Raw genomic sequence first — 10703 nt, 5'->3', positions numbered from 1 at the left:
TTCTCGGCAACTTACTTCGTCTTAACACACCCAGATTCAAGACGCAACGACACAATGGAACAGAGCTGTCGTTCTTCGTGGCTCTTTTCAGGTGAAGGAACAACCAGAGGTGTTTTCAGCCTTAAGACAGTGTGTCTTCATTTCCATGTTACATGTCACGCACTGTACGATAGAATATCATGGTCTCGTTATCATCAGTTTCCTGGGAAATCACGTCAATAAATAAGTAATTGGAAAGGTTAATTAGATCACAGCATATCCACTTTTTTAAATGAATAAGTGTTTGGCCTTAATTATCACATTAATTATGTTGGTGATGGATTTAATTTCCTGACTTTATCTCAGTGATGCTCACAATACAAAATAATTGGCAGGAAAAGAAGACTTTTTTTGGCTATTATTCATTAAATGAAGTGCCATGAATAGATTTAATTATTGCTTGAACAAAGAGGAATAAACACAGATGCACTGAGAATCTCTTAATTGCCTTTCAACAGTTTGGTGATTCTGTCAAGATAAATGTTAATGTTAGCACCCTGTGGCTACATTAGACAGGATAGCCTCTTATTACAATTATCTAACTCTATTTGAGCGTAATTCTCCAAATCTGAAAGTATTCCTTTGAGTATTCTTATGATTAAACTGAATGTTTTGACTCATTTTCAGTACGCATGTGGAAATGTATTTGTGAAGCCATGTCTCGTCATTTAATGAAGAGGCCAGTGTGGACATGTGTGTATGTGCTACAGGACATGGATGTCATTTAGACAAATATTGTTCAGTGCCTCAGGGTAGTTTACTTGAAATCCTGGACTGACCCTGAGAAATGCTTTGTGTCTGATACTCTGGATGACATCCAAACCGTCTTGTTTCTCCCCCACTAGAAGTTTAAAACATTATTCATGTCACACTGGTGCCTGACAGGAAGTGTTGGCCTCTCATTAGCACTATTGAAGCAGTAATATTTGAGTCTGAGAGCCGAATTGAGAAAAACATTCACAGCAGCAGTATAAATTGAAAGAAAAGAAGAAAAAAAAATGAACGGCTAATAGAAAATCCACCACCAGAAATAACCGGTTGTATAATGTATCACATATTTGCTGTGCTCAGTTTTATATATTCATTTTAGCAAGTGTGTAAATTGAATCCCAAATAAAATCAATGCATTTATTCATTAAAAATAAGCAAAATAACTAAAAACAAGACGGATTAATTCGCTCAGAACATTTTATGTGATATCTGCTTGTGTGTGAAGGGTATTCGATGTTGAGATGAGAGTAGAAGGTAACATTTACACAACATTTTCTACAATAAAAACAGGACTGAAAAGACACAATAAGTCATTGATCAGATATAAACTATGCGCTTTAGAAGGCTTTGCAGGATTCTTTACCATGTGACTGCCTTGACACTGTGTTATGTTATGAATGCACGTGTGCAGACATGTTTACCTTTATGTGCTTTTGAAGGAGACAAGCTTTGCACAAATACATTCATGAAAGCACGAACATACAATATTTACTGTAAATGTTCTTTATCAAAGTGTGAATATGACTCACACATCCATTTTATTCTTTGGCAAAACTAGTCATTCATGGCCTCCTGAAAAGCAGCAATTTTGTACAACATAAATACCAACGAGACGTCACAAACATGTCTTGAAGATCCCTTTAAGCTATTTTTTCTTTACGTGTGAGCCATTGTTCAAGGTCACACTGAACCTGTTTGTGCTTTTCGCCTCGAAGGTGAATGTTGTTGTTGGCTCTTGTGAGGTGGCTTCTGGGTGGTTGCAGTTTTTCCCTGTAACAATGCAGATGTTACACGATGAGCCACTTCCTCAAGGGTGAAAGTTGATCAGACAGGGCAAAGAAGTCCAGCTGCAAGCAAGATTTTACAAATATAAAAAAAATGTGCTCCTATATATTGAAGAACAGCCGTGTCTCCACCCTGATACTTCAGCATCTGAAATTAGATGAAAGTGACCAATGATCCTTTGAGTTAAACTTGGGTTTGTGGGCATCTTCTGTGAGTTCTTTTGTTTTAAATTGTTTCATAAAACTCATAAAAAGTTGAAGAAACACAAAGCAAGTGAATGATGAAATACATTCCTGCCATATTGTGCACATTCACAGCCCCGGACAGAACCCCTTCAAAGAAGTTCTCCCTATGAGCGTTCGTCAAAGCGTCTTTATGTCCCTCATTATCTTGATTTTCGTCACTGTGCACTTTGTCCGTGAGAGGAGGAGGAGGGGAGTGGCTAAATGCCTCAAACAGGTTTATGGCTGCCTGTGAGCGGGTTTCGAACAAGGCCGTTTGCATGTCAAAACTGGAATCCACACCCTCCATCTGCAGACTGCTTATCATGTTGAGACGCCTCCTCGTCTTTGTGTTCTTCCAGCTGCTGGTTTCTTCCAATATACAGCATAAGGTGAACGTACATAAATCTCAGAGGGATTTCCTGGGAGCAGTCAAGAGGATTCTCACAGAGTTCACAATCTAAATGTAAGTTGCTGTGGAGCATATGCTAACGTGGTTGGGACGAGGGTTTCGGCAAGAAGCGGCAGAATACCAAGCGCCTCAGTTTTCCAAATGAATTCTCTGAACAGCGGGAGGTTTGTGATAAAAATGCGTGTATACATATGCTGTTTGTACAAGGTTGTGATGTGCAGTGTGGGCTGTGATTAAATATGCCTCAACAACAGCTGCTCAGCGTTGCTTTTACAGTTTGGCATGTCTATTTATATAAGGCACAGCAGTGACGTAAAATAATCTTAAAAGTTGAGAATGTAAAAATATGATTTTAAAGCACAGTAGCAGGTTCCATAAAAGAGCCTGTACATGAAAAGGTCAAAGGATGGCTGTACTCTTGATAGGGAAGCTCACCTGGAAGTAAGTTCAGCACAAACTTTCCCATGTCAGGGTCTCAGCTGTTCAGCTGCTTTAAAACCACTTGTTTCTCTTTCTTGACACTCACATGTATCAGACATGACTGAAAACACCAACTCTGTTAAAGTGGAATGCCTAAATCTTTAAAATCCCAGCCGTTTCTACTCGCCTGTTAAGATATGATTGCTTTCATCCAGTAAGCTTTGATTCATAATGCTGAATATAAGCATTGCTTACCAGACTTTGAATTCATCTCTCAATTAAAATGTACAAATACAAGCTGCATATTTCCCTTTTTGTCAAGACGTGATTTAAAAGATGGTCATGAAGGTTTTCAATACGTCTATGTTTTATAGCTTCGTAGTCCAGTTTATGTCTGAAAGTCCACAACCTCATCAGAACGTGGGAGAAAGATGACGTCTATTTTAAGTGGTTTCATTTCTACTCCACCTTAACTTTTAGGTGGCAAACACTACAGGTGCAGCAATAGCATGTTCTCCCTCAGGCAGTCACTGTCTCCTCATCCTTTAATCCAGACTGTGAACAGGTTCAGCGTCTGATAACGATGAGTCAGTTTTCATGACGCGGCTTGTTGCAAGCGAGTTCAATTTCTGTTCCTAATCCATAGAAGTCATGGAAGACATGTCGTGTGTTGCATAATATTGTAAATTATGTCTTCTAGATGGTGATAATGAGTGTGTTTGGAAATGATAGGCCACTTCACTTCTGTAGTACACACGGTCCCAATGTAAACAAACACTGTCGCATTTACAAAAGGTACACAAGGATCCAATTAACTGGTCCATTAACAGTATTTATCCTTTCAGTTTTTCAGGTAACTGTTCATTATCTAGTTCTAAGTATTCCATAGAATGAACAACAGGTTGTACTTAATAATTGCAGCTGTAAGTGCTTTTCACTGGGGTTTTGATATTATTACATTTAACAAGAGCCTCTCAGCATTTCCCCCATCATGATGTTTAGCCTCTGATCCATGACAACATTGATTTCCATTACGGCAGGTGCTGAAACGAGCGATGGAGTCTCCAGTGTCTTCCCAGCTCTCGTCACTGAGGGGAGAGTTGAAATCAGAGGATTACATCCAGCCGCACTATAAGGAGTCATATCGCCTGGCGATCGATTTGCTGGCCAGCGGCGGTAGAGAGCGCTACCAGGAGTTCCTCAAGGGGGAACGCATCGGGAGCTTCCTCTCTGAGGAGGAGCTTCTCTTCATCACTGAGCATGTAGTACACCTCCCACCTCAAATCCACGCAGAGGAAAGCAACGGACCAGCGGACACCCAGTCGTCCTCCGGGACGTACTGGCCGCTCCACTCGGACGTGGACGCGCCAGACTTGGCGTTGGGGTGGCCGGAGGTCATGCACGGGAACCTGCAGACAAATATAGATCTGCTCTTTCATCCACCCAGGCAGAACAACCCCACCATCAAAGAGGTGGTTCGGAAGCATATTCAGGATGCAAGACAGGTGATCTAAACTACCTGCAACAATGCTTTCAATTCCCAGTCATAAGGAGGGTTAGGCTGCTGTTGTTGTTGTTGTCCAAATCTGGTTTTGCAACGTACCATCAGGAGGAGAAAGTGTGGGAACCGTATACAGTACAAGCACTACATTGCAGAGTCATGTCCATTATGCAGCTAACGCCTCAGCAAGTTCTCAAATTGTGTGCTGATGAATCACAAACTAGTTTTGTAACCAAAAGTAAGTAAGAATTAGTATTCTCCGTGCAGGTATCCATGCAACCTTGTTACTGCTGCACTGCTGCTTTTAATTAAACCACCTTCTACAGCAGAAACAGTCAAAGGAGGTCTGGCGAAATCAGCTCGAGATTTTTCTCTGTTCTCTCCTAATTACACAACCGGTGCAGTGTAAAGTAATCCATATGAAATGACAAATGCGTCATGGGACACATGAATGTTCGTCTTTTTTTAAGGGGTTGAATAATATTCATTTAAATGTGGGGGTGAATGGCCCATGCATGATTAAGAATGACTCACTTTTTCTCACATTTCACCTTGAGGGACAGAAACCTCCTACACAGGAAATTAAACAAGGAAGTTACGAGTCCCAACAGCACACAATGTAGTCGGACTGATTTTAATTGAAGAGCTCATTACACTGAATGGAACCCGGGATGATGTCGCTGCTTTGTAACATTCAGGTTATTCCAAACTGCACGTATACCTTGATGAACTTTCATCGTAGCTCATTCAAAGTGAAATGGAGGAGAAAAGCCTTTAATCTGGTCCTTGAATGCCAACAGAAATGCTCCAGGAGTCGTCTCTTTCTAGCTCTCAGACTCACATGAATTATTCCAGTTTGTAAATGACGACTGTGCGTAATCCTAAATAGGTCCTTTACAGGTGTCACAATTGGAAACTGGTTAAAAGCGCTCTGCTCTCTTGCATGATTAACTCATCATGATTTATTCACTTTGTTGTTGCAGGTCATTGCCATTTCCATGGACACGTTCACTGATGTCGATATTTTCAAAGAGGCCGTCGACGCCTCGATACGAGGAGTCCCTGTCTACGTGCTTTTGGATGACGTCCATTTGAAAAGTTTCCTCGCAATGGCTGAAAATCAAGACGTCAAAATCCAACAACTCAGAGTCAGGATATGATTTCAAACATCCATTTGGTTTTCTCAGTTTTAACCCCCTTAATTGATTCATTTACGGTTACACTTTGAAATGTTATGAAACATTCCTGTTGCGTTATAAGAAGCTGACATTTGGAAATGTCATGAGGGTCTTAATAAACAGTAGTATGACTTCTAAGAATAATGTATTCACTTCCTTGCTGAGAGTTAGACAAGACAGCTTGTAAAATCACGACTTGTCATTGTCATTCAGCTTTGTGAGGATTAAACAGACAAGATATAATGTGTCAATAAGTGATGGAAGTCATTTTTTCCAATCTTTGGTTAGAGCCAATGTAAGCTGTTCTGTCATTTCCAGTCCTTCATGTCCTTCCATGCTAAGTGAAGCTAAGCTGTAGCTTTAAATTCAATGATCTCACTCTCAGCAAGAAAACAGATAAGACAATGTACCAAAATGTTTGAAAGTGAGAAAAGGTAATGTTGCAGGGATGTAAAGTGTTATTTTTTATACACTTGTATCTTTGACTAAGATAATACATTTACATTCATAAATGTGTTTTTGATGGGAGTCTTTTTTAGGTTTCATTTCAAACCTAATTTCTCCTGGGTTTTTTTTGGGTGAAGTCACAATTATTTCTGTAGGCAAAAAAGATTCAAACACGCCCGTTGAGTTGCCATTAAGTGAATATCACCTGTTCGATCTATACTTCTGCGGCTGTGCAGTTAGGCATACACAACATCAACATTGTTTCTTTTGTATTTGGCCTCACGGTTTTCAAATACAAGGTGGTCTTTGATTAATTGATGGGTGTGATTTAGTATAAGTTTGGTGCAACACCAACTTGACCTGCCAGACAGGTTTGTTACACAAAATTCAAAAGAAGCCGTGATTGTTTGGAACATTTCAGGCACCTTAAAAAAAAAAAAGAAAAGAAATTGGCAGGTGATTGGATGAATCATCTGCCAATTAAACTCTTGCCAAAGCGAGACGGGAAATGCTTTCCTGCAGAAGTATAAATACGGCATGTGGGACTCAACAAATGCAACATATTTCAAATCTTTGGATACATCTGCACAGAACATCCATTTTTTCTCAGATTGGCATTTGATAATTGACATACTTATTACCTTCAGCTGTACGATTTAACTGACAAATCTCTCCTGACATTTTGCTTTCTCTACTCTGACCACAGAACATGAGGGTGCGCACTGTGAAAGGTCAAGATTACCTCTGTCGATCAGGAGGTAAATTTCATGGGGCGATGGAGCAGAAGTTTCTTTTAGTCGACTGCCTGACAGCGATTTACGGCTCATACGGGTAAATGCAAACTGCACTGCTTGAGACAACTGAGGCATTGACTAAACGTACACTCATACAGCAAAGCATTACATTTACTGATGTACTACGCACAATTTCTCTTATCATTTCTTATTGATGCCTTTTGAAGAAGTTGACTAAGCTTTCTAGAAATTGAGGCAACACGAAACAGCCCTTCACAAAGAATCTTCCTCAGTGAGTTTTAGAAATATATATTTTATTTGCTTTGTGTCGATAGTGTTTTGGCTCCACTTCTTTTATTTGTATTGATCTGGATAACCAAATTCATTTAACCCAAAGACATACATTTTTTTTTAAAGACACAGCATTCTCTTTTCTCCACATTAAAATAATAAAATAATCATGCATTTGTGTTTGTTTGCAGCTACACATGGTCGTATGAGAAGATACATCTGAGCATGGTGCAGGTCATCACAGGCCACCTGGTGAAGTTGTACGACGAGGAGTTTCGAACACTCTACGCCCGGTCTACTGTGCCTGCCGAACTCTGCCCCCCGGAGGGTTTGTTCCAACGCAACGGGCCACATGGACCACAGGTGTTGCCAAATTCTCACTCTGCCCAAAAACTGGATCGGAGGGACCAGTTGAGGCATACGTTGGACACGGTCTATCGGAAGACCTGCGACAGGAAACTGGGTGTGAGAAACCTTGAGGAGAGGCTCTTTGAAGAGGAGCCTAACGAGTTTGGATCCTTTATTCAGAATGGGTGTGTTCAGAATCAGATGCCCCAATTTCAGTCTGCAGAGATGATTAACTTCTTGAAAAGGCACAGCTACGCCGGGGAGAGACAAGATGGACAGATGCCACAGAACATCAGGGCGCCCAGAGCGAGCAACTGGAACATCTCCAGAGAAACAGGAAACGGGACGAGACATAACCCCATGGACAATTATTTACAGATGCCCCAGATCCACCGAGGTCAAAACATTCGTCAGTCGTACAATGGCAGCGACAAACAGATTCTGTCCATGCAGCAGAACATGCCAACACTAGAGAACACGTCCAAGTCCTTCATGCGCACATTGAGGATCGAGTCTTACCTCAACAAGCCCGACGTCCCATTTGGAGACTCTTCTGACTATTTAGATCAGTTCGAACCACAGGACAAAGCCAACGCCTTCATGCAGGCAAGGATGAGGTCTTCCCTTGTTTTGAGGTCGAACATACCGGAGCAAATGGAGCCAAACAGACACAACTCCTCAGCAGCACCGAACTCTGCTTTGCACTACTCATCCATGCAGTGGAACCCAACAGCGTCAGGTGAAAATAGATTAAGTAATGATGAGTTTCCGTTAAACAGGCAGAGATTGCAGATTCCAGATGACAATCGGAATAACCCAAGCTACGGTCAAGGTAGAAGCGCTTACCAATCTGTATACGCTAGCTTAGGCAGAGCTAAAGGGGGACACGGGACCCCAAACCCAGACATCATGACGGACAGTTGGAACAAAAGGCATAGCGTGGCAGATCCACGATCAAACACAGAGTATGCGAATGAATCCTCAGATCAAAGGTATGGAGCTTTTGCAAAGATGCAGATGAACAGAAGCACAGCAGGGATTAATGCACAGAGTGGAGGATACGGGTCACATCTAAAGGAAGATCAAAGGTCCGCTTCTCATTACGATGTCAAGAGGCTCTCAGGCCAAAAGGGCCCCGGTACTCCCTGGCAGGAGCCGCCATTCAGGACTCTGTCCGAAGCAGCCCTGGATGTCAATGGACAGGATTTAAAAGCTAACTCCAACAGCTCGAGCCAACAGCATTTTCTAAAGAAGAGTACCAACAAAATTAAATCATTACTGAACATACCAGAGAAAAAGATGGGTTCAGTAGGAACCATGGGAACACGGAGTGTGTCGTCTGGTGGCAGCACAGACACCATAACAGCCGAGGATGAGGAGAGGTTATCACACGGAGGAGGAAAACCCCAAAGCACAACCAGCTCCGTCAGGTCCTCCTCGGAGCACCAGAGTAGGCAGATAGAGGGCGACGGTGCAAACTCATCAAAACCTCGATTCAGAACTGAGGAGCAGCAACGTCCGTCTCCACCAAAACCAAGCACGCAAAAGAAACCTGCTATTTTTGACAAAAGTGCAAGGCCCAGCCATGACTCAGTAAGCTGGAGCAAAGATAGAAGCACAGAGACGCGCCTATACAGCAGATTTGAGCCTTTTCACTCGTTGGAAAAGAAAAATTCTTTGCGCTCTGCACACGGCTTCGGAAAGCCTCTCACACACACTCAGGAGAAAACCAAAGGCCTCCTGAAAGGCGAGGCGTCCATTGAACACAACCTCACCCGGGCTGCTCGAGGGCACCATGAAAATAAGCTGGAGAAGTTCTTTCACAGAGTTGGAAATTTCATACATAAGAACAAGTAGTGAGTCTACACACGTCACTTATTGCCAATGGACGTTTGGACCATGTTTATATTCTGCTGGTATGTCTATATTTCTCTGTCTACTTTTGTCTCCAGCAACGCTGTTTACATTTTGACGTCTGCTTAAGTTATGTGTACAGATGCAATGGCAATTACCAAGGAAAATATGTTTTATAAGAATGCAGACAATTGCACAACATCTTTGCACAACAAGTCTGTCTGGAGCCAACCTGAAGCAATAAATTCAAACAACAAGTTGTTGTGTCAAAACGTCGGACATGGAACGAATTTTTGCTGCAACTGTGTGCGTGCACATACCAAAGAGCTGTTACTTCTGTACATTCAGAGAATTATTCTGAAGGTGTTGCAACACACAAGCCAACCATGAATGTTATGAGTGGTGCAATACATTTGTAAAATGGAGCCAACAGGAAAGCAGCTTTCCTCTGCAAAGATGGCATCTCTCCAGGGTTTGTTATAGACTGGGAACAGGCATTAGTCACGGACTAATCATTGTGTGTTTTGTGGCTATAATGCTTCCATTATGTCTATGTGGAAACAAAACATCCAAAATAAACACATGCGTTTATTTTACTAGAACTACTTCTGCTTATTTGCTTCTATAGATTTCTACTATATTCTCCAAAAGTTTGCATAAGTTAATGCCACAAGGGCATATTTAAACATAACATTTCAAAAAAGGTGTAGAACAAATAATAATTGTTTTGTGAGTTGATATTTACATATGGTTTCTCCACATAAGGCACAACTCGACGTGCACAATAATGGAAAATACAGTACATACTGTGCTGCTCAGGGATGATTCAAGCATTTCATATTTTTTCATTCTATACTCAAGGTGACGGATTTATTCTAAGCACAGAGCAACGTGGCCCCCGGTGTAAATTCTAAGACGTAGAATTAATCTATTTCATTCATAAATATTCATGCATTACAGTTAGGTAGTCAGTATTACAGTGTTGTTTTAAAGTTTAATGTTAATGTTGCTTGCCAGTCGGTCCCATGCTGCTTCTCCAGGTTCTCAGTGATAATCCTGTTGCGGTGGGTGTTTTCAGGCACAGGAGATCATCCTTTAGTTTTTATTCTCTTGGTGATGCTGATAAAATGGTGATGAAAATTATGAATGATGAATTCTTGCTGTTTCTTGCTGTCTTTGGGGGCGCAAAGTAGAAGGGACTATACTGGGACTTATAGCCTTTGGCTACAAGTCCCAGTTTCAACGCACCTTTTCTGGAGTGCAACAGGTTAGAATTTGTGTTTGTGCTGCTACAATAAGCTCAATAGTACATGTTGACATACCTGTCATCTGGGAGGCTGTACTCGTCACACACCTGATATTTTAATGGCTATGAAAATTACAGTGATTAATGATTCAAGCCTTGTTATTTCCTGGTCATTAGTTTGTCCCGGTGAACAAATAAGTGATTAAAAACAGCATCCAATAAAAAAAATAAAAATA

The 10703-nt window shown here is 41.3% G+C and overlaps 1 protein-coding gene across 1 annotated transcript; it reads left to right on the top strand.

Annotated features, from left to right (window-relative positions):
* Nucleotides 1-2349: 2349 nt before the first annotated feature.
* Nucleotides 2350-10233, top strand: fam83b (family with sequence similarity 83 member B). Its single transcript, XM_084021713.1, has 5 exons — nucleotides 2350-2502; nucleotides 3909-4373; nucleotides 5353-5517; nucleotides 6701-6825; nucleotides 7211-10233. Exons 2-5 carry the CDS (start codon nucleotides 3924-3926, stop codon nucleotides 9222-9224), a joined length of 2754 nt encoding a protein of 917 aa, XP_083877839.1. The 5' UTR covers nucleotides 2350-2502; nucleotides 3909-3923; the 3' UTR covers nucleotides 9225-10233.
* Nucleotides 10234-10703: the final 470 nt, after the last annotated feature.

This window comes from Eutrigla gurnardus (genome assembly GCF_963514095.1).
Source record: "Eutrigla gurnardus genome assembly, chromosome: 11".
Lineage (NCBI taxonomy): Eukaryota > Metazoa > Chordata > Actinopteri > Perciformes > Triglidae > Eutrigla > Eutrigla gurnardus.
Note: the sequence above shows the minus strand (reverse complement) of the source record. Positions and strands in the feature narration are given on the sequence as shown.